Here is a 24,229-nt window from a genome sequence, read left to right as displayed (position 1 = left end):
CTATTTAAAAATAAAATAAATGTAAGATATCTATAACCAGTACTTCACAATAAAACGTGAAAAAAATATCATGTTGACATTTTTTTTATATTTCAAATTCTTGTTGCTTGTTTCGCTCTTTCCCTCGTGCAATTTGCTTTCTTTTTAAATGAGCTGCCAGCCATGCTCTCCGCTCATCCTGAACTGGGCACGAGTGGCTCTGCATGTTGCGTGAGGGGGCGGGGACCAGGCAAACACATTGCAACTTTATATGGGCTTTTCCTGCTTGGCAAGTCTTTCACTCTGGAGCAGTTTTGTCGGAGCCTCCCCCCGGCCAACCTGAAAGGTGCGCGGGTGAAGCGGAGAGGAAGGGCGATACCTTGCAGAAAACCTCTTCCCTGCTGCTAGTGTATTGGAGCTAAGCGTCAGCGGCTCCCTGCCCCCGACAGGCGTGGTTGGGGCGAGGGGTGAATAACAGCGAAGCAGTAGCCAGCCCTGATTGCTTGGGAAAACTGCAGCCTGGGGTGCGGGAGGGATTTGCTGGGGAGCTTGGCCCTGCACGTGATTTCCAGGAACCGCCACCCCGCTGCTCTCCGAGTTTCACTTTCCCCTCCCCGGCCCGCCTCTTCCGCTGCCAGCGGAGCGGGTGTCGTGTGTTCCCGAGCATGCTCGGTGCGCCCGAAGTAACACAGCCCTGCAGGGAGCAGTTTCCTACACTACCCCGGCCATGGCGGAGCTAGCGCGGGCGCCGTCCGTGCCCTCCCTGGCCGGGCTGGAAGAGGAGCTCACCTGCTCCATCTGCCTGTGCCTCTTCGACAGCCCGGTCACCACGCCCTGCGGCCACAACTTCTGCGGGCCCTGCCTGGACATCACCTGGAGCGGCCTCCTGCAGGGCTTCAGCTGCCCGCAGTGCCGGGCCAGCTTCCAGCGCCGGCCCGAGCTGCAGAAGAACACGGTGCTGTGCCGGGTGGTGGAGCAGTTCCAGAGCACCCAGTCCGCTGGCCCGGCCGAGGAGAAGAGAGGCTGGGACGGGAGCCGCTCCGAGGTGGCCTGCGACAGCTGCCTAGAGGCCGCGGCGGCCAGGACCTGCCTGACCTGCATGGCCTCCTTCTGCTCGGAGCACCTGCGGCCCCACCAGGAGAGCCCGGCGTTCCGCGACCACCAGCTGTGCCCGCCGCTGCGGGACCTGCCGCAGAGGAAGTGCCAGGAGCACAACAAGCTGCTGGAGTTCTACTGCCGGGACCACGCCAGCTGCATCTGCTGCGTCTGCCTGGTCAGCCACAAGACCTGCGCCACCGGCCCGGTGCAGGAGGCCAAGGCGGAGAAGGAGGTGAGGCGGGCGGGCGGGGTGCTGGGATCAGCCCTGCCCTGCGGCTGGGCTGCCCGAGCCCTTATCTGAGCCCTAGGCTGGCTTTGCTCCGCGGGTGTCTGACCTCTCCCGCCCAGCGCACATCTGCAGCCCTGGCCTCCAACCTTCTTACCACCAAGTTCCTTTTGGAAGTTAAGGGCAACCTGGGATCTACGCTGTCCCCGAGGCCCTGCTCCCTCCATCCCCCCAGTCTCCTTTGCTCACTCACTTCCACCGGGCTGGGCCAGGGGGTGAGGGTGGGGGTCTCGGGGGGGGGGCTCAGGGCTGAGCCTGGGGTACAGGATTGGGGTGCAGGAGGAGGTGAGGGGTTTTGACTCTGGGCGGGGGCTCTGGGCTGGGGTGCAGGAGGGGGTGAGGGGTGCTGGTTTTGGGCTGGGGTGCAGGAGGGGGTGAGGGGTGCTGACTCTGAGCAGGGGCTCAGGGCTGGAGTGCAGGAGGGGGTGAGGGGTGCTGGGCTGAGGTGCAGGAGGGGGTGAGGGGTGCTGGGCTGAGGTGCAGGAGGGGGTGAGGGGTGCTGACTCTAGGCGGGGGCTCAGGAGGGGGCCTGGGGTGCTGGGTCCGGGAGGGGACTGGGGATTGCAGTGTGGCCTCCCACCAGGCAGCACTTACCTTGGGTAGCTCCTGGCTGGCGGTGCAGCAAGGCTAAGGCAGGCTCCCTGCCTGCCCCGCAGGGCCCCATGTTGCACCTGGAAGGGACCAATATGCTCCTGTGGCCCCTGGGGGGAGGGCACGAGGCTCTGCACGCTGCCCCTCTCTGCAAGCACCGCCCCTGCAGACCCCGTTAGCCCCAGCTCCCAATTCCTGGGAGCTGCGGATGGTGGTGTTTGCAGGCAGGGGCAGCACTTGGTGGGAGACCCCTGCCCCTTAAGGCCATGGGGCTGTGCTAGTGGCTTCTGGGAGCGGTGGCCCCAATAAGCTCTCTCTGACTTTAGTCACTGACATCAAAGGGGTGGGCCCATTGTAGTAAGCACTCCACACAGTTGTAAATGTGTTTGCGGGATTGGAAACTTAGCCCTGGTGCCCACTGAAACCAATGGAAGGGTTTCCCAGATATTTCAGTGGACGCTAGGGCAGGCCTTAGCCCCTGATCCTGCAGGCCTACACAACTAAAGCCTCACTGATGTCAGCGTGAGATTTGCTGGCATAGCACTGAATGCTTGGGCCTTACAAGGGCTTTCAGGTTCATGTTTCATTGTTTTGGGGCAGCTATTGCAGACCTTGCTGACATCCAGGGTGGCTTAGCCATTGTCGCAGCATGGGGACACAGCAGAGTAGTGAAGTTCCATTGCTTTGATCACTGTTCTAGTCTCTGTTGGACTGTGTGTACTAAGGCCGTGGATCTGCAATCAGATCCTTGCAGGCAAACTCTTGCATCATGGAGAGAGCCTTGTGGGGATCTTCGTGGGCCCCAGAGTCAGCCTGCACAGATAAGATGCGGGAGGGGTGTCTATTGACTCCGTTCTGACCACAGATGCACACCTGCAGCTTTAGAACCCGTTGGCAACAATCCAGTGAATTATGAAGAACTTGTGCCGAGGGTGAGCTCTTAATTCTTCAGATCTATAGCCACAAGAGCTATTCAGGTCCACATCAAGGGCCTGTACACCTTCCGCTCCCTGTGACTTAAAAGAGAGTGGGTGCTCTGAGTGTCATAGAAATGAGTCCTAAATATTCTTCAAGTAGCGGAATCTGTATGTAATAGACCAGGAAAATAGCCTTTGCAAGGGAGTTTTAAGAGAAGTGAAAGTGTGGGGAGTGGAGGAATCACATGCCTTATTAAGGGCCCAGTCTTAAAAGCTTTTGTGCTTGAGACTTCCATTGATTTCCATGTGAGAGCTGCAAGCTCTGCGGTTTAGGTTCTGGCTACAAACATGTTTATGCACAAATACTTCTGTGACTCACTGGCATAGCTAGTGTGATGCTGTGGGGCATTGGCGTGGAAGTCAGCACAACCTGGGTTCTATTCTTGGCTCCGCCACTGGCCTGCGGAGTGACCTTGGGCACGTCGCTTCACCTTTGTTGCTCAGATTTACTCTCTGTAAAATGAGGAGAACGACACTTGCCTCCTTTTGCTTCATCCCTTTAAGAACTTCAGCTGAAAAGTCTTCTGCACAGTCTGGGTGGTGGTGGCTGAAGAAGCACGCTCTGGTTGGGAAATTTGATGGTGAAACCAAATGTGCTTCCACAGTTGGCTCAATCTGAAGCATTAGTGAGATGTATTGAGTTGTTATATAACAAACCTTTCTCATCCTGCCTAAACTTTATTGTTCTGTGTGTACAAGGTAGAACATAAACACAGTCGGGCAGGGCTTCTTAGCAACACACTGGAGAGAAGCTGAGCCAAGATAATAGAACAGCGGTAGGCCAAATGTGAAAGTCTATTTTTTAGATCTGGCGTACCTATTCAGGATCGGGTTGGGTTAAAACTATGTTAAGGTTCAGTCTTAAACCCACAAGAGCCAGGAAGGCTGCTGTGATAAGTGTGCTCTGACAGAAGTGCTGTGATTAGAGTACTGCCTTGGTAGACGCATGTTGTTGATACAGGACTGCATGTGTGTCACAACTCGGAAAACATGGCATTGCATCAGGGATGCTTGCTCACCATCCCAACAATGTACAGAGATTCTCTTTGTACAGTTAAGGAACATTGGATTAAAAAAAATAAATCCTGTGTTGGTGATAAAGGCTGATTAAAACTAACCTTTTGATTTGCCTTTGACTATTTATCTGGTGCATATTGAAGAGATGCAGTATCCATGCTTTTAATTTGAGGTCTGATCTCTTTTGTTCCAGTCACAGCTGAAGAACAGACTGACGGAGCTGTATAATCAGAGCGAAAAAGCTTCTCTGGCACTGGATGAAGTGAGGGTGCTGCAAAGACAAGCCAGTGTAAGTGGATAGCCCTTGTTTAAAAATGGCTCTTGTTCTGCTATGGGGGTGATGCTAGCCACTGGGATCCTGGCTTCTTGTATGTGGCTTCTGATAAGATGCTGTAATACTGAGATAAGAATGACTTTTAAGCAAACACCCTGGGATGTACCAGGGTACTGATGTGCCTAAATCGATCCACGCATTGTGTTTGGATCAGAACAAGTCTGAGGCCGCTTTATTGATTATAAGCATGCAGGGGGTGACAGCTAGCGGAGCTGCCCCCCCCCAAGTCCAGGAACACACAAGCTTTTTAAAGCTTAAAACCACAGACAAATTACACCTACTTCTGTATTAATTACCTCATTTGGAATACATTGCAAAATTAATATAGGTCAAAAGCAAAAAGAACAATCACCCTTCTTATTTGGCTTTTTCTGTTGTTGTTCAGTCTGGTTCGTTTGTGGTTTGACTTTTCTAACAGTGCTATTGCAGTTACATATTTCCTAAGCTTGGGCTATTACAAATTGTTCTGTTTGGGAATTTTTTCCACTCTGACTCCTTCCGGCCCTTGTACACAGAAACAAGCAGGATTTTAGTTCAAGGCCTGTAAGCAAGCTTGACCAAACTCAAGGCCTTGCCTAAAGTTTGAGGCCTGCTAAATTTTCCCTCACAGTACAATCCAGACTAATGAGCAGCTGTGTCACCCCTGCCCTGCAACCTTGGGTGCCTTATGATACTTGGGTGCCTTATGATACTTAGCTCCCACCTGGGATACTCCCAAACAGCCTTCCAGCATGCAAGCCACACCCTGAATGTCTGTGTGCAAGTGCAGCCTACCAGCCTTGCTTGGGTTACATTCTGTCTGGCTCTCATTGGCCTTATACTGCAGGGTAACCCCAGAGATGTATGGTCCTTGCTGCCCAGCCCTCTCCTTGACAGTACAACTTAGATAAAGTCTCTTATGTCTGTAATAGAAATAATATGCACACAGTGGACATCCCCAATGGAGTTTCCTGCACACTTCAGTTTAAACACACTTGATTAGATAAAACAAGTGTATTAACTATAAAGAGATTTCAAGTGAGTACAAGGAATGAGGCATAAAAGTCAGAAAAGGTTACAAGAAAAATAAAATGCAACTGGTGCCTAATTTAACAAACTATGTTAAATTCAAAGTGACGTTTTCTCATGACATACTTTCAGCAGTCCATTGGCTGCTTACATCATTGTTCACATGCATTGAATGGATGCGGGGGAGGGTTTGGGATGTTTGTTCCTCCTTTTTTTATAGTCTCAGTCAGGAGATAGTCTATGTGGAACAATATTCTCTGCTGGTTTTTTCCCCACGTGTTTGAACTTCCTTTGTCTCCCCTTCCTGCTTCATGACTCTGGTTACTGCTTAAATGCAAATTAAGCAGAGCACACATTACTTTTTTTTTTAGGACAGACCTGTTTGCCAAATTTTGCTTGGTAGGGCTGTGGTTTGGAACATGTATTAATAACGTCATACAGGGAAGTCTTATAACTTTGCATACAGTTTTGCCACACACATTTTATCAGGAAAATGTTGACCAGCAAATTTATGATTTTTTTCCAAGCGATTCCTTACAAAACGTGCCTTGTACAAAAAGAATTACAATGGTGTGGACCTGGGATACATTCTGTCACACATAGGGTGACCAAACAACAAGTGTAAAAAATTGGGACGGGGTGGGGGATAATAGGTGCCTATATAAGAAAAAGCCCCAAATATCAACTGTCCCTATAAAATAGGAACATCTGGTCACCCTAGTCATATACCCATATGAGTAGTATTTTGACAGGAAGTGTACAGAGGCATTGCAATCATCTGATTAAGAATGGCCTATGTTTATATGATAATCCCCATTGGTACTAACGGTGGAGTTGGAACCCACTGAAAAGCATGAGCCTGTACAGCTTGAGCTAAAGGAATAAGAACTAGTCCAAGCCCACCAAAGTCAGTGGGATCCTGCTCCCTAAAGAGGGAGGATAGTCCAGTGATTAGGGTCCTAGCCTGGGATTTGGAAGACCTGGGTTCAGTTCCATGCTCCACCTCCAGACTCTTTTCTGTGATGTTTAGCATGTCATTCTGGGCTTGTCTGCATGGGGCACTCAGGAAAACTAATCCAGATTAACTAAAGGTGTGAATTAAAAGTGGATTAGTTAAACTGCATTAAACCCGTGCATGGACATTCTTCAGAATTGAGAGTGCCCTTAATTTGGTTTACCTTAGATTGCTATGGACGTTAGCTAAGGGACTGGACACATTGTCCCTCTTTATTGCAGACTAGCCACTACAAGGGGACAAAGAACCACGTTCACCCCCTAATGAAGCTCTCTTGGGGAAAGTGAGGGTAACCAGCTGGCACTCCTTGAGGTGAGAACATGCTTTGTGCAATCTCATTGGAGAGCCGACTGGAGACTGTTTAAACTCCTCCGCCCTTCTCTCCCCTCTTCCAGTAAACAGGCATGTGCCTGATATTGTCACCTCTGCCGTACAAAGGAGCAGGGGACTTGTTGAGGGTGTGCAGGCCCATGTAATCTAATGAGAGCAGCATAACTGAAAATGGTGACCTGGAGGCTCCTGCTGTTGACTTGGATGTTGTGGAGAGCTGAATTTCTGTGGGCTTCTGATGCTAGGGATGAGCTTCACCCAGCTGGAGTCAGGGTAGAGGAAGTTTAACCTCTTTTAACTCAATATGGACATTTGTTGCCCTCTAATAGCTGGACCACATATAGAGAGCTGAGTCTGCTACTGTCTCCAAGCTAATGCATCTGGTCTCTTAGCTCAGGCAGGAGAAGCTCACACTGTTAGATCCAGAGGTCCCAAATTCAATCCATGCTGATGACCAATGGTCTATTACATGTGAATACCCTGCTGGCTCAGAGACGTCACATTCAGCTCATCCCTTCCGAATAATAATTTTGCACCCCAATCGGGCCAGTCTGTCCTGGGGGATCTGGAAGAGCTTTGTAGACGTTAGTTAACGATGCCTCACAAAAAGTCTGTGAAAGGGGAGTAGTTGTAATCCAGGGGTCGGCAACCTTTCAGAAGTGGTGTGCCGAGTCTTCTTTATTCATTCTAATTTAAGGTTTCCTGGGCCAGTAATACATTTTATCATTTTTAGTAGGTCTCTCTCTGTAAGTATATATTATATAACTCAGCTATTGTTGTATGTAAAGTAAACAAGGTTTTAAAAATATTTAAGAAGCTTCATTTAAAATTAATTTAAGATTTAGATCTTTAGTTCAGTGCAGTGGTTCTTAACCTGGGGTGCCTGCACCCCCTGAATGTGTGAGATGCCCTTTCTGGAGGTGCGAGACATGCAAGATTTTTTTTTTAGAAGGTAAATCTTCGAAAACACAAATTAAGCACAGGCACATAAGTACAACTACTTTATTTCATCACACCTATGTATTTATTAACATACATTTTTTAATCATTACTGTAATATGCATACAAAGTTTTCAAGTTTTTAAGCTGATTGTAGTGTAATTTTTGATATGCGGTGCAAGAATATATTTTGAGAATTCCAGACCGTCAGTGGGCTGAGCGGGCCTGGGTGTAGTGTATTAAATTGCTCCCTATAGGAGTGTGCTACTTACGGCTGCTTGATGCTCTGAACGGCATGGTAGAGGGATGGGGAATGGGGGTGGTTGGATAGGCATGGGATTCCCAGGAGGCCTGTCAGGGGTTGGGGGTGTGGATAGGGGACAGGGAGCTGAGGGTGGTGGTTTCCAGGGCAGCGGATAGGGTGGGGGGGATCCCGGGAGGGGTGGTAGTCATGAGACAAGGAGCAGGGGGGGGATTGAATGGGTGGGAGGTTCTGAGGGGGGCAGTCAGGGGGCAGGAGGTCCCGGGCGGGGGTGGTCAAGGGACAAGGAGCAGGGGAGGTTGGATGGGTGGGGGCTTCTGAGGAGGGCAGTCAGAGTGGGGGAGGTCCCAGGGGGTGGTGGTCAGGGGACAAGGAGCAGGAGGGTTGGATGGATCAGGGGTTATGAGGGGGGCAGATAGGGGTGGGCTGTTTGGGGAGACACAGCCTTCCCTACATGGGTGTAGTGTATTAAAGTTTTCCCCATAGGAATGTGCTACTTACAGTGTACTACTTACAGCTGCCAGTCCTCCACTGCCGGGCAGAACCACAGACCGGCAGCCGGCTAAGTGGCTCAGCCCGTCGCTGGTCTGGGGCTCCGTCCGCCGGCTCCGTCCGCCGGCTCCTGCCAGCCCGGGTCCTGGCTGCCAGCTCCGCTCAGCCACTGCCGGCTGGGGGTTCTGTTCATCCAGGCTGGCAGCAGGCAAGCGAGGGCAGCGGTCGGGACCCTGGCTGGCAGCAGCGTGCCAGTAAAAATTGGCTCGTGTGCTGCAGGTTGCTGACCCCTGTTATAATCCTTATCAAAAGAAGTGTTTTGACTTCCCCTTGAAGTCTTGATTTGCAGTTCTCCATTCTAATCACAAGATGGCACAACCTGCCTTATTTCATGCCTAACAGTGACTGATTTTTGGGGGTGAGGATGGGGATGGACTCTGTTTCTGCTCCCTTCGAAGTGAATAGGAAATTTGCCATTGATGTGGGGGGAAGGATAAGGCCCTTTAGGGGGCTGCTGTGGGGAAATGGAATGCAGGCAGAGATATTTCACTAAAGGCCTTACCCCACCAGTAACTGCTTTGAAACCAATGTCAATATGTTGGTGATTTAGGAGACAGCTGCCCGAAAGATGGATTTGCTCAGAAGTGAGTTCTTGGAAATTAAAGCTTTAATAGAAGAAGAAGAAAACCAGGCAATGAAGAAGGTTGAAGAAGAGGAAAAGCGAGTCTGTGATAAGTTTGATTATGTACATAACGTCCTGGGAAAGAAGAAAAATGAAATTCAGGTCACCAGGGATCAGATTGAAATGGCACTGACTGAAGATGATGATATTGCATTTTTAAAGGTGAGTTCTGATGTCCGACTTTGTTTGAGCTCAGAGACTTCAGGAGGAACCCTGCTCTAAGACTTCTTATCAATCTGTTAACAGTACGTAAAAAGAGATTTATTGTAAAGATTATATTCATAATTGCTATGTGATTTGGCTTTATGAAAGGCATGAAAATGAGTCCTGTGAGTACTCCAGGCAGTGATATGATTTGTCCATTGAATCACTGGTTAGAGTTGTTGTTGTCTGCATAATTGTTTTCTCCTTTTATATAGGCAAATTATCCTCCAGTTTGTTTCTATTCTCACAGCCTTTAGCCACAGTTGCCCCCTCCTGGCAGGGTCAGTTAACCAGAGAAGTAGTCATGGGGTAACTTAAGTTCACTGCTGTGACCCAGCTACAAAAGCTCTTTGTCAGTTTTCAGATATCACGTGAAAAAATAATCCATGTAGGCTGCTTTTTATTGAATTTTGCCATGAATGATCTGTGTTTGAATATAACCTCCCTTCCCCCCAATAAATCTACACACACAAGAAATAATGGAGAAGCAACATAATTTAAGCCAGTTATGACATTCCAGATGCAAATTTTTCTATGTGGTGACTTATCCCTAGCTTCATGAGCTCTTCCATATCTCATTACAGAAAGCAGCGAAATTACGACACACTTCAACCAAAGATGTGTTCATCCCCAGAATTGATCTGGACCAAAACTTGATACACACCATTTATCAAGGTGCCTTTTCCCTTAAAGAAATAGTGAAACGAACAGTGAATCAACCACAGGAGAAGAAAATGGAAGGTACGATATCATTTCAGAGAGAATTACCACTGCTGGCCTTTGTTTTATTGTTTTGGGATCAAGTAGTATAATTTCTTTAAATTTAAAATATTCAGAGGCAGATTTTTCTGGCTTGTTACAATTTTGTATATGGATGTTTTAAAACTGTTGGTCAATTGAGCTGTTTTGTAAAGGATTGAAATCCTCCATCTCAAAATAAAAATGCTACAAGTTAAATATTCAGGATGTTTAGGAAAGAGAACTGAGGTAGGCGTGTTTTTTTTGTTTTTTTTTTATTTAAACTTGTCAACAGGACTAAACGATGGTATGTTTTATTTACATTTGGATAAACTTATAAGTGTCTTGATACTTTCCCACTGTGTTTTCCTTTGACAAAACTCTCATAGAAAGCTATATTATCATCAAGAAGTAGAATGTGATAAATCAAGAAATTAGTCTTGTATCTCAGCCTGTGAGGAGAAATTCACCAAGAGAATTAAAAATGTGGAAAGAAATGGCATTACACTTTTCCTGTATATCTATAGGCAGGTGTGTCTGTGTTCTTAGCATGTTGGGCTTTCCCTCATCTGTTCTGCTATTGCCGCCTTAGCATAGAATGTTGTTTTCCTTCTGTACTGCTCTGCGTGTGTAGAGTGATGTTGTAGAGAGCAGAAAGTTGGTTGTTTGATACATGATCTTAGAGTGGGGAAGTAGGGCTGGGTGGAAATCATGGAACCAAGAGTAAAATGGTGAATGTGAAATACAGGTTTGTAGCATCTTAGGCGGGGGTTCCGTTCCGTGGTTATCGCGTAAAGCGAAAACCGCATATAGTCAAAACCCCAAGCCCTTTAAATCCTGCCTGCAGCTTCAGCGGCAGGGCTGGGGGGGGGGGAGGGCATTTAAAGGGCTGGTGGAGCCCTTTAAGTGCTCCTCTCTCTCTCCCCCCCCCCAGGTCCCGCTGCCAGAGCTGCGGGTGGGATTTAAAGGCCCCCCTGCCGCCCCCGCCCAGCCACCGGAGCTGTGGGCGAGATTTAAAGGGCTCCACCAGGCTTCCCGCCGCGGCAGGGAGCCTGGTGGAGCCCTTTAAATGCTGCCCCGGCCCAGCTGCCAAAGCTGTAGGTGGGATTTAAAGGGCTCCGCCAGGCTTCCCGCCGTGGTGGTGAGCCCGAAGGAGCCCTTTAAATCTCGCCCGCAGCTTTGGCAGCTGGGCTGGGGCTGGCATTTAAAGGTCCCGAAGTTCCACAGTGGCTGGGACCTCGGGCCCTTTAGTTTGCCCCAGGGGCCACCAGCCACCTCTGCAGCTGGGAGCCCCCTGGGTGATTTAAAGGCCCTGGGACTCCCAGCCACAGCTGGTGCCTTGGGACCTTTAAATCTTGAGGCCACGCCCCTTCCCGGACTTCAGACCTTTCAGCGTAAAGCTGAAATCGCGCATGTTAAATGTGCGTAAGTTGCGAGAGACCTGTAAATGTTAGTGAATTTTATAGCACTGATCAAAGAGTAGGTTATTCCCATTAAACTTTCTAATTTATTGGCTCCGTGTCTGCAAGGCAGACCTGCTGAATGGGACAGATATCCCTCTTATCAAAAGTGTCAGGCTGTACTTTTTGTCTATAATTAAGTACGTTCTTGAAGTGTGACTGGGTGTCAGTTTTTATATCCTCTTTGTAGAAGTGCAGAGTTGTTCTGCTGACTCACCTTGATAGCCAGTCTAGGCATGGCTCTTTACCTTCAAGTTCAGGCATATAAAAGGCTGATAGTCACTCAGAAGGAGGAAAAAAAAATAAAAATCTAGAGGGAGTAAGTGTTTGTGGGATCAGACTTTTGTTTGTGAGTACAGTCTAGCTGCATGGGTCAGCTATATGGCAAAGGATAAAGACGACAAAACTCAGAATGGGGGTGGTTTTTGAACTATAACCCACTGTGGGAAAACTGATGGACTTCTCTATAACACAAAATCTATCTAGTTGAAATGATCTGAACCTCTAAAATAAAATGCTTAAACTGGGTTTAAGTGCCTGTTTTAGTGGTTTGTGCCATTTCAAGTAAATGTTTTTTAAAATCCATGTAGTTTAAACTGATGTACTTCTCCAGTGTAGACAAGACCTGTGCACTGTGTTGGACATGAAGGGGATCTGGCTTGTTTACAAAGCGTTTGAAGAGGCCACGCTGTCTTCATCATGTCTAGAGCCAAGTCATTTGTTGCTGCATAAAAGCTAGTGGGCTTGTAAGGGCTGCTAATAAAGATCAAAATGTATCTGAAACAGTTGTACCTACTGATACAAATATCCATAACAGCAGGTGGACAGTCCAGCCCAGGTGTGGAGGAGAAGGGTAAGTTCACCACGCCCTGTCCTCCTTTCTCCCCTGCTTCTATCTTTTTCACTCCTTCCCTGGCTGTTTTTACATGTTTTTAATAAAAAACAGATACCAACGTATTGGTGCTGATCACTGTACCTGACTCTCTGGCAAGGCCAAGCTTTTTTTTTTGTTGTACCTTGTGTCAGATGTAAGAAGACGACAACATTGTAATGGGCTTATCTTTATAAATGTCTGCCTTGTTGTTCATCAGTATTACAGTGGACCGAGGGCTGCATTTGTTGGGGTCTGTGCATGCAATGAGAGAGAGTCCTTGTTGCAAAGAGCTTATATTGTAATAGAGAAAGGCGTAAAGCTATGAAGTCCACTAGTGCCTTTCCCGTTGCCAGGTTCTGAGACCTTACAGTGATGTCTGGCAGCATAAAACTCTAAGACCGAGAGAAACTACTAGTGCCCTATTTTACAGATGCAGAAAATGAAGTGTTTGTGGAGTCGGGGACTTAACTTAGCCCTATTAAGCTGAGCAAAAGTGTTTGTAGGAGTGGGGCTTTAATTGAATTCCCAGCTCTGCCACAGACATGGACAGGGATCTCCTGACTCCCAGCCAGATACTTTAACCCCAAGACTATCCTTCCTCTCATTGTACCTTGTTACAGCAATACAGCTCTAAAATATGGCATGTGTGATTTCATTGCAGCAACTCCACAGTGGAAACCTAAGGCTTTTCAAATAAACCCTTCAAATAAACTCTTGGCATCTGGAAGAAAAGCTGTTGGATCGCGTAAGTTAAGAGCGTGGCCATCAAAATGCAAATGCTGCTCATTCAGTGTTTCCTCTAGCAGTCAATGCAGCAGTATCCACGAGAGCAGATAGGTGACTACTAAAGGGCACCGTCAACTTGAAAATCACATCTCTGTTTGAAACGAGAGCAGGCTTCTCCACGACAACTAGAACTGAAAGCTCAGGGAAATTATTCCCCCAGCCCTGAGCTGGGTTAGATTGTATACTCAGTGGTGACAGCTGTACAGTGCATGTGGCTGATGGTTGCTTATCTTGTCTCTTGTATGATGACATCCAGTTCCGGGCTCTGCCCTGTTGGGAGGGGAAGGTCACACCCCTGCTCTTTCTTAAGCTCCGCCAGAGGGCGTGTACCTGTAACGGCTGCTGCAGAAGGCGAGCGTGTGCACTGAAAGGGGGGCCCAAGCAGGGTTGGTTTGTTGCTCCTTCACCAACCCAAAAAGCTCCGCGTCCCCCCTAAATTTCTTCAAGGGAAATGAAGCAGAAAATTGGAAATGTTTTACAGATCAAAATGAATAACTGGAGGAGCCCTTAACCAAAGGGTGTGCTTTTGAAAAGTCAAGTGAGTTAGTTTTACAGCATTCAGGTTGACGGTATTCCTCTAACTTAGCTTTGGTATGGGAATGGCAAGTAACATCTGCAGGGGTGTGCCCTTGGAGAGAACATTCTTGGTATGTAATTTGCATAGCCCAAGAATTTAGTGTGTGGGGTGTTACTGATAGGGACTTGAAATAATTACAGCTCTGCCTATTGCTGGAGGCACCTACTTATACATGTGAAACGCCTGAAGATTGTGGATTGATGGCAAGATCATGCCCTGGGCCTCTATGCTGCTTTTGTGTGTCCAGATGGAGCAGGGCCCTGGTCCTGCGAGGTGCAGAGTTCTTTCTGCAAGGTGCAAACCCAGTGGGATCTGAGAAGACCTTGCGAGGTGCCAGGTGGAGTGCCTCGGGAGGGCTAACCAGGCAAATTGCACATGGTGTGGTGGCCCACTGGTCTGTGGCTCAGGCACCGCTGTGTGTGTCAGTGCAGGTGGAAAGGCTAAGCAAGACTCGCCTTGGCCTGCTAGTCCAGCTATTCCACGGTAACAGTGCAAGGGACTGAAGTCTCCCTTAAGCTGGCCATAAATGTCTGTTCCTTGACTGTTGTTGCATGTGATGCGTCCTGCTTTATAAGCTGCTCATGTTGCGTCTTCTCCCTTCACAAGATGCTCCAAAAATAGGTAAAGCCCCTCAGAAGCCTCAGCCGGAGTTGAGTGAGGATGCAGATACCAGTGAGTGATGCATTGTTCATTGTTCTTGTTGATCTTGGTCATGTTTATGCTCCTGGGGCCCAATCCTGCCAGGTGCTGAAGCCAAGGAGGGGTGGGAAGGCAGATGAGATTCTTGGTACCTTGCAGTGGGGCCCATAGATAAAGTGCTCTAGGCAAGCGCTTTTGGACTGATGTTTCTTACCTTGACTTTTTCAGTGTGATTTGGCAACGTATCCTCCATTCCGTTAGCTTAAAAAAACAATCACCTTGTGAAGAAATGACCTAGGTATAATATAGAGCTATTAATCTGTAGCTGGAGCTCTTGAAGAGGGCAAAACAAACGTATAGCAACTAGCTATCTTGGATGTAGACACAAGCAATGTTGCACGAGTCATACATTAGCTGTGCAGTAGTGGTTTAAAAACCACTGGCTTGACCCCACAAGCGCTTGACACGTAGATCTTCCGTTGGTTTCAACGGGAGTTCTGTGCCTAGAGCATGTGCAGAATCAGGCCCTGTATTGTCAGAGCTGAACTGACTGGTAGCGTATGCTTCAGCCTATTGGAGAAGAGAGCAACCAAGTACACACTCACAGAGTGTATGTGTAATATTGAATTTCCAGCCTGGAAAAATTTACATTGGACTGCAATGTGCCAGCACTTCAGCTGCTGTTAACGGCAGTAATTCCATTGGCTTCAGCAGAGCTATACCAGCTGCAGCGTTGTCTTTCTGTGTCAATGGATGTTGTTTTTAAATGTTAATACATCCAGCCTTACACTAAGTAACAGAGACCTTTACTTTTTCAGGGGATAAAAGAAAACCTGCCAAATCTGGTAAGTTCAGAACTTCAAGAGACTTTTACTCCAAAAAACCCCAAACGTACTCCTTAAAATGCAAAGTGGAGGATGGCTGACTTCAGTGTGCTGGAGGCAAGTGGAAATGAGCGCTAAGCTTGAGAAGGCTCCTTGTGTCTCTTCAGGAGAGAGGTGTCTGGCTGTGTCAATTTAGCTCGCAAAATTGTGCGTGAGAATGGTCCTCTGTGGGCAGTCAGTGGGGACTGGACCCCAGGCCTCTTTCACTGAAAGCCTAGTCTCTAGTGCTTGAGCCCAAGGACCAGTACTCTAGCTGGCATCTGTAGAAGAGTCATTAACCGCTTCTGTGGACGGGCCACTAGGGAGGATCCAAGGACCCCCACTGAGGTAATGTATCTTCCACGTGCAGCTCACATAATTGTCAAGCTTGGGTCAATAGAGGCTCTGGAATGGAAATGCAGGGGTGAGACAGGGCAGCCTCAGGCTGCATTTTGCAGAGCTGAGAGGAAATTACACCTGAGGAAATTCTGTGCCAAAAAATTCTGTGCATATTTTAAAATTCTGCATATTTTATTTGTCAAAACACAATAGAATCAACCCCCCACAATTCAGCCCTCCCTCGATTCAGTCCTCCAGCCCCTATCACCACCACTCTATCAGTTCACCCCCCAAACTCCATCGACCCCCTGCTCTCAGTTCACCCTCCCAGCCCTCGCCCCATCTGCTCAGCACCTACCATCAATACAGTCCCTCACCCCATCAGCCCCCACCCTCTTCACTTCCGCCCCCAGCCTTACCTCTGCTCCTTAGAGTTCTTCACCCTCCCCAGGCCTCAGGAGCTCCCTGGCCTGACAGCAGGAGCATTTTGATAGAACTCACAAATTCTGCATGGAAAAAAAAAATTCTGCAGGGAACATTAGTTCTGCACTAATTCTGCAGTGTGCAGTGGTGCAGAATTGCAGCAGGAGTAGGAAATGCACACGGTGTCTGAGCCAGCTGTGTCAAAGTCCCTGGCAAAACTTCCCCTCAGACTTACGCCTGTATTTCCTGTTCCTGCTCCTGATTTCTCTAATGGGTGTCGAGGGCACTGAGGGCTTTGCGGGAGGAGCTGTGCACCTGTAGGATTAGTCCCATCATGACTAGCTTAGTCAGGTTGCAAGTCCCCCTCTCACACATGACTTGCTGAATGCTTAGAGGAAGAATAGTTAAAAGTATAAGATGGGGAACTGGGTGACTTAGGGGACTTGGCAATAAGGTGTGGGGCCGCTTAACCTGTCTCAGTTTCAAATTGGGCCAAGGTCAGTAATGGCCTGTATGAAATAAGTTAGTGAGCAGTCCACACCCAGAACCCTTATCATGGCTGCCACCATGGGCTGGCTCTACAGAGACACCGGAGAATGTAAATTCAGCCTGCAGTTTGTCTTTTCCCCCTTGAGCTGGTCCCTGCAGAAACGGGTAATGACTGTTGGTGGGACAGAGCAGGGGATGCCTGGCTGGCAAGTTCCATGTTCTGTGGCTAACAGAACTCCCTCTAGTAATATGCTCTTTTATACAACCTCTGGAATTTCTCCAGGCTGACCCATGTGCAGAGGGGTTTTGCTTTTCTGTGGCCTGTTCTATTAATCTGTGATTCATAGATTTAGCTTTAGGACATTATTGGATTACATGTAAGGAAACTGCATGAACTCTGCGTGTTCCCCAATGACAAATTAAATGACATGCCATTAGAATAATAGAATATCAGGGTTGGAAGGGACCTCAGGAGGTCATCTAGTCCAACCCCCTGCTCAAAGCAGGACCAATTCCCAACTAAATCATCCCAGCCAGGGCTTTGTCAAGCCTGACCATTGTTTCTTTTTCTTCCATAAATTCAGCACCAAACACTGTGAATCCATGTGCAACATCTCTCGAAAGCTTTTTAACGAAATCGAGAGAGGAGCTCCTGGAGTGTAAGTAACCTGACGTGTTATGTTTTAAAAATGATTGACTCTTATTATGATCACATTAGACTTCAGTGGTATTATGTGACTCACTTCTTTCTGGATCTTTGCATCGCTATGGCTTTATTAATGTACTGAAATTGTCGGTTAACTGATATATATGAGAGGAGTTACTAGAAAAAGGGTAAGGCCATTAACTACTAAAACACTGGACCTGTTGCCAGAGTAGTCAAATTCACTGCTAGCATACGTGTGACACTAATTTTGAGGTTCACTCACTTATGGCCCTGCTGGCTTGGGATCACTGTTCCAAATGAGTTTGCTGGGATATGGTATAAAAATTCAACTCCGCAGGTGGGGTTCATTGAAAGTTAATGGCATTTAGGCTCTGAAGGGAGACTTCGGACTGGAAGGTAGTAACTGCAATGGTGGGATCGGGCCCGTGGTCTATCTGGTTCAGTATCTTGTCTGTAGCAATGGCCAGAACCAGATGCTTCAGAAGAAAGCCCATGGCGGGCAGATATGGGATCATTCCCCCACCCCAGGAAGGTCTCGTGCTGACCTCTAAGATTTGCGGATAGGTTTCAAGACAGACCAGCAGTGTGAGGCGCTCTCCCTTCCAGTACTCTGCTAGCACTAACCGTTAGAACGCTGGTTATCTGCCTACAGCTGCGCCGTGTCGGCAGCATTCTGGAATGCTTGTTATGTTGCATGTGTGTCATTGTCTGGCTTGCTCTCTGGAACTGCGCTTGGGGTGTGTGGCCTGGGGTTCTCATGCCAGTTGAAGCCTGGCATGTTGCAGAGCTCTGTCTTGGGAGGGGTGGTCACCTCCAGGCAGGGGTGTAGGTGGATGGTGGCATATGCCTTTCAGTGCCACCTCGATAACTGCTGTGCTGTCAGTTCCTTTGGGATACAGCGGGAAGGGATCCTTCCACTCTCCTCCGCCACCCCAAAATCACCCATGCCACAGAGCAGCATTCGAGCTACTCGACAACCACGGCCATTGTCTCAGGGCTACAGAAGCCTCCACAGGTCCTGGCCTGGGCACCCTCCAGTCTGCTGGAGGAAAGATTGTTGGCGCTGCAGAGATGCTGCAGGCATCTTGCTCAACACCCATACTTCCCACCCCCCTTCTGTGCACCAGTTCTGCTGGATCAGAGCCAAAAAGTAATGGATGCAGGGTTAATTCCCTGGAGGCCGCACTTCTTATGGTGAGCGGTTGGGGTGTGTGTGTGTGTAATGATCTTGAGGATATGTGGTTTGGTGGGATGGGTTGTGTTTTTAATCTGTCCTTATTAGATAACACATCACTCGCTCTTTCCCTTTATATGTGGCGGTGATCAGACTGTGTGTAATTCTGGGTCTGGGTCTGGGTTAATGGATCATGTGGCCAGAGAGCATTGAGGTCAGAGTGTGTGTGTGTGTGTGTGTGTGTGTGTGTGTGTGTGTTCAAATCTCAAACTGCTACCTTTCCTCTCCTTCCCAGCCTGGCCGCACTGCGGTGGCCATTCCTGTCTCCCCACCCGGAGGGGAAAGTGTGCTATGTGGCTCTAGCTGCTGTGCGGAAAAGGGGAAGCTACTAGTGTTGTGGAGAGTAAGCAGTAGGGCCAGTAACTGTTCCATTCCTTCGCTCTCCCGCCCTTTGTACGTATACACACACACAGAGACATGCCTGTCCATGCACGCACACCTTGCTGAGGTATTTATAATTTATTGATGTATTTCTCCATAGATGCTGCTAAAATCACGCTGGATTTCAACACCGCTCATAACAAAGTGCTGTTATCAGACAGAAACACCAGGATGTCGGTCTCTGAAATACCCCAGAAGTATAGCCCCCACCCTCAGCGCTTCACCTACTGTTCCCAAGTGTTGGGCTTCCAGTGCTTCAAGAGGGGCATCCACTACTGGGAAGTGGAACTGCAACGGAACAACTTCTGTGGCATCGGCATCTGCTATGGGAGCATGGACAGGCAAGGGGCGGACAGCCGCCTGGGGAGGAACAGCAGCTCCTGGTGCATTGAATGGTTTAATTCCAAGATTTCAGCCTGGCATAATGATCTTGAAAAATGTTTGCCCAACACCAAGGCCACCAAGATTGGTGTGCTGCTCAATTATGAGGGAGGATTCGTTATTTTCCTGGGTGTTGGCGAGAAACATAACTTGATCTACAAATTTAAAGCGCAGTTCACTGAAGCGCTGTATCCTGCTTTCTGGGTGTTTTCCAGTGGCACTATGCTTTCACTCTGCCAGTTGAAATAATAGGCTGTCACACCTGAATCTGTTTGCTCAGGGTATTTACATCTGCTCAATCCCTCTCTCTCTCTTTCCAGGATTCACAATTGTAGTTCTAGCTTGCTCATTTAATTCCAAGCACATACGTTCTTGCTTTAGCTTGCTGGATGGCTTTTTCTAATGGCTGTCTGCTAATCCAAAACCACTAGACTGCAGTCCTGCAAGTACTGGAAAGTTACTGGTTAGAAAAGCAAGATCTACAGACTGGATTTAATGCACTAGTTTGACACACACGAAGAAAGGTGGCTTTTACTGAACATTAATGTAAAGGAGAGCGAGAACTTCTCTCCGTCTCTAAAAAGATTTTACCTGTGAATAGTTCCAGTTTTATAACTTAAAAAAATAAGGTCACAGAGGGTAGAAGAGAAATTCTATTTTTAAACCTACTAAATTTATAATAATTAACTTAAGGCACCTGTTTTTTATAGCAATATTAAAGAAGAGAAATCCCAAATATGCCAGAAGGCAACAGCTCCACTGTTCCTCTTTCTACAGAGGGAGACAAAGATTTTTGCTACACAATGCATCAAATGAATCTTGGGTCAAGTAGCACCAATATTTTTCTGTTTGGGCAGGAGGTTTAACTGGCTGTCACATGCAGTTTGGACGCTGGTGCGTCCCATTCTTTCCATCTGAATTCCTAAATCCATAGGTGGAGCACTGATGACCATGAAAACTCTGAGGTTTTCCCTGTAATCACTAGATAGCAAAGATCAAGCAAAAGTCTTTAAAAGAACCCGGTTTCTTCTTTTACAAGAGAAATGATGGCCATACAACAAAATCAAATGGTTTTCATGGCTAAACACAAGGGTCAGATCCACTTAGCACTAACCTCAGTGGGAGTTGGATTCTGTCCCGAATGTAGGATTTTTTTTTTCTGAAAAAGCCCAGCATTGTCTCCCTCTCTTGCTCGATCCCATCACTGGTTCTAGAGGCTGATTTTGTTGTTGTTGTTGTTGTTGTTGTTGTCTGATTTCCTGTTGCTCAGGCAGTAGTCTATAGGCAAAATACCAGCCTTGCACAGGTATCGGAGGCCTTTAGAAATGGTTAAACCTATGGAAGATGCTTGCTACACATGGTTTGTCCAACTCTATTGCCGATGGGTGTGGGTTGAGTTAAATAAATACAAGTCTTTAGCACTGGATGGTAAAAGCCAACATGGGGTAGCATATTAGAATAGAAGACCAGAAACTTCTAAAGGAGACGTGCAAGTGACAGTGATGTACCCAAGAACCATGTATCGAAGCCAAGTGTCTTCAGAAAGAAGCCCTGCAGAAACTCCTGTAGTAGCTAGGGTTAAGAAGTTACCGAGTTATCATTAGCGTATCTGATTTGTCTTGAAGAAAGCTTCGATGGGATGGAACAACACACATTCTGAACATTTGCGGAGTATTAAAGATCAGAAAGGTGAGCAGCGCCACAAACTGCTCCTGCCGTAGAGATCAAAGTGCTTTTCAACCCCACCAGTTTTAAAAAAAACCAGCCCTGTTTGAAATGAACAGAATTTAAAAAAAATACATCTAGTTTCTTTGCTATGCCTCTTGGAATGAAGCATTCAGTCTCACATAATGTATCAGGGTGCTTTAGTTTTTTACACTATGAAGCTCTGCAATACCTCCTTACATTTTGAGGCGTCGTGGGAAGAAGTGGAGAAAAAACAGTACGTTTTGGGCTTGTCTAATAGCATTCATGTTCTGGTCACTCACAGCAGGGTCAGAGAAGTTTCTCTTCTGAAGTATGGCATTCCCTGAGTACCAAGTCTTTATGTGCCATTTAGCCATGATACTGAGCTTGGTACCGTGGCTTCCGAAAGTCTGAAAACTGCCTTCCTGCAAAATTGAAGCATCGTTCTGAGTGACGTGTCCTCTTTGGCATTGAATCTGCATGTGGGCTGGTGGACTAGCAACATGTTGGAAGGATGCTAGAAGGAGAATATATTTCTGGCAATGCATTTTTTTGTTCTTCTCATGCATTGTTTTTACTTTACGTGCTGTGACATGGGTTTACTTTGGAACACGTATAGTAATTGCTTTGACTCCTTCCAGGCATCGTATGCAGTCTAGGAGACCTTTGCTGTAGTTCACAACTATAAAATCCTCTGAAACTGGAGAAACAACCAGGGGACGCAGCTAAAGGTTGGAGATCTGAATGTCTTGTGCTGATAAGTAGGCGTCATTGAGAGACTTTCCTTGCTAGATCTCGGTGCTCAGACCAGTCCATAAAGAACTGTGAAGATGCTGAAACTGACCAAATATATTGACGTGTAAAGTTCTTCATAATGGAACTTTGTATGCCCTGTGAAATACAATGCAAAACCACTGTAGGATTAGAGAGGGGAAAAGTATCCGCAAAAGTTTTGGTGGCAGAATTTTACAGGGGCTGAGGTTTCGGAAGTGCTTTAGCAAAGCAAAGTATTGCAGCATTCCAGGCTGGATGTTTAACAGCATGTCAACTGTCTAGTTGTTCAGAGACACTAGATGTCAAAAATAGAGTAATATTCCTTTGGTCAAAAAGGGATTTAGTTAAGGAACTAGTGTGACCTCAGTGCTGGATCACAGTGGGGTTATTTGGAATAGCTGTGGTACTGAAATATAGAACGGGCCAGTTCATCTTTCCAAAACCAGTTCAGCAGGAAAGCAATCTGGAATGCAGGACAAAAGCACTAAAATAGCTTAGAGATCAGGAGCTGATGCTGAGCTGATCAGAGACAGGAACTTGCTGACTGTGTAGAACTCCTCCAAGGAAGGAATATAGATAACATGAGTGTGAACGAGGAGGAAACCAGTGCAGTGCTGGACAAAGTTGGAAACCAAGTAATTGACAGGACAAAGACAGAGCTTTATGATGGTATCCAGTGTGACTGCCAAGAAGAAAAAGATGCTTTGATGGGACAAAAGACCTTTAACATTGTATGGCCCATCAAGAATACACAAAGGGGCAGGAAATCATTGGAAAGTGGGTCTCGCTGCTTTCCATGTGCGGGGTTCCCCCACCTCCTCACTAAGGTGATCTCAGTCTTGTTGAAATATTCAGGAGTTCTGGGGTCTTATTCCCCATAATGAATCCTGCTTATTGCTCAGGAGAGCTTTGGATTTTTCTTCCATAAGAAATGGGCAGTTGACACTTCCTTAAAGAGTCCTACCTTGTATTCATTGTAGGTGCTCATTGGTCTCTTTTCCTCCTAAAGAGTTCTACATTCTGTTGAGGAATTCTAGGATTTTTATGGGATCTGGGATCTTATCCTCGTGTGAAGTCCTGCACAGATTTCAGGTGCTGTGGACTTTTATTCACACAAGTGTTTCTAGGTTTTACACATGTCTGGGAGGCACATGCTCTCCAATAAAGAGTCTTACCTATTATTCAGGCATTTTGGATTCCCTTTCACATAAGGAATCCTACCAAGTTTTCTGATGTGCTGGAACGTTATTCCCCACTGAAAAGTTTAAAGTACTCCCTGTGGACAGTCCTTCTAAGGATCCCTGCTTTTGGATGCATGGGTATTCTCTAAGCCTGTCTGCCCATCCTGCAGTGCACCAAAGAATTAGAGAGCCATTCTGGAGTAGTAATCTTGGAAAAGGTCTTGCTGGATGGTAGCAACTTTGTGTATCCTTGTGCTGCCCAGAGCTGTCAGCAGTGGGAGTCCAATTCTTGTTGTCCATACTCTGATAGAGATCCAAAAAATTGAAAACCACAGTTTGGGGATCATTGATATGGAATATGTCTCATGGATTAGCGGGGGTGGACAAACAGTTGTATTGCTAACTTCTATTTTCAGGCTAGCTGCAAGACGTGTGGTTGAAATGTCTATACTTTCTTCTCAAATCAAATGAGAAACACTTAATTGGCTGCATTTGCTAGAAACTGTTTTGTTCACTTTTAAGTTACGGTGTTTAATGCTTAGCTTGATATGCTTGGACTACATTAGATAGACTATCTGTTGTAAAACAGTTGACGTTAGACATAGCATAATAAAAATTTGATCAATTGTTTTCAATACAATCTCAAGATGATGCAGCTAAAACCTCCTAGGTAGAGTTTCTTCTTTTCCAATAATGGTATAAAAATAGTATCTTTGTCATCAGTTTAAATACTGATGATAGATATAGTCATCCAGTGGATTACTTCTGTCCATAAGAAAAGTCCTTTTAAACTTAATTTTCTAGGAATTCAGTCTGGAAGAAAGGTGACTCAAAAAGCCAGAAGCATTTTGGGTAGGGAATGTGCGAAAATATAATGAGTGGATGGACACACATACTCAAAATGCTTGGATCTCTAGAGCATTCTTTCTGCAATTTCTCTGCATGTGAAATTTGTTAACAAAAAATCTTGTTGCTAAGAAAAATGTGTCCAATTATAACAAGTTTTATTGAATGCATCTTTGATTAAAATTGTCTACAGTAGCTAGAATAGTCCTGTGAGCCAGTTGATACTTATTGTGCTCTCGCTTTTAACACTTATATGTAGTGATGCATCAATAACACCTACAGTCTGTCTCATCAAGGAAGCCTGTAGCCATGTATTTGGGAGTTCTATCCTGTTGTTGGGACTAATGATGTACAAGTTGCATAATGTGATGAATCTAATATCTGTCATGATCTTTTATTGATTCGGCAGCTGAGTGAAAGTTTTGTGAATTCAGTGAAGTTTGATTGTTATGAAATGATTTGTTCAGTGATTTAAACTGCAGAGGCCTTGCGCCCTATAAATGCTGACTATATAGTCCACAAATAAACAGTACTTGGGGTGTCTTATAACTGATTAAGTGACTGAAGTGTTGTGGGGAAGGGTGAGACAAACCATCTTGTACAATTTTTATATAGAACCTTTCTAAACAGTACCTAAGCACTTCATCAACTCCACGGAAATCATTCCACATCTACCA

General features: G+C 46.7%; 1 protein-coding gene across 4 annotated transcripts; it reads left to right on the top strand.

The window, feature by feature from the left end:
* Positions 1–96: 96 nt before the first annotated feature.
* On the top strand, positions 97–24,098 carry TRIM25 (tripartite motif containing 25). Of its 4 annotated transcripts, none has more exons than XM_030533922.1 (10): positions 98–1,309; positions 4,142–4,237; positions 8,939–9,172; positions 9,799–9,955; positions 12,233–12,265; positions 12,948–13,031; positions 14,256–14,321; positions 15,107–15,133; positions 16,987–17,061; positions 18,785–24,098. In XM_030533922.1, the coding sequence occupies exons 1-10, from the start codon at positions 707–709 to the stop codon at positions 19,312–19,314; spliced, it is 1,905 nt and encodes a 634-aa protein (XP_030389782.1). In that variant the 5' UTR covers positions 98–706; the 3' UTR covers positions 19,315–24,098. The 4 variants fall into 4 exon arrangements, with proteins under 4 accessions (XP_030389783.1, XP_030389782.1, XP_030389784.1 ...); XM_030533921.1 differs by having other exon boundaries at positions 100–1,309; positions 12,230–12,265; XM_030533923.1 differs by lacking the exon at positions 12,233–12,265 and having other exon boundaries at positions 97–1,309.
* Positions 24,099–24,229: the final 131 nt, after the last annotated feature.

Source organism: Gopherus evgoodei, chromosome 15, assembly GCF_007399415.2.
Source record: "Gopherus evgoodei ecotype Sinaloan lineage chromosome 15, rGopEvg1_v1.p, whole genome shotgun sequence".
Classification (NCBI taxonomy): Eukaryota; Metazoa; Chordata; order Testudines; family Testudinidae; genus Gopherus; species Gopherus evgoodei.
The sequence above is the reverse complement of the archived record's forward strand: the minus strand, read 5'-3'. Positions and strand labels throughout refer to the sequence as shown.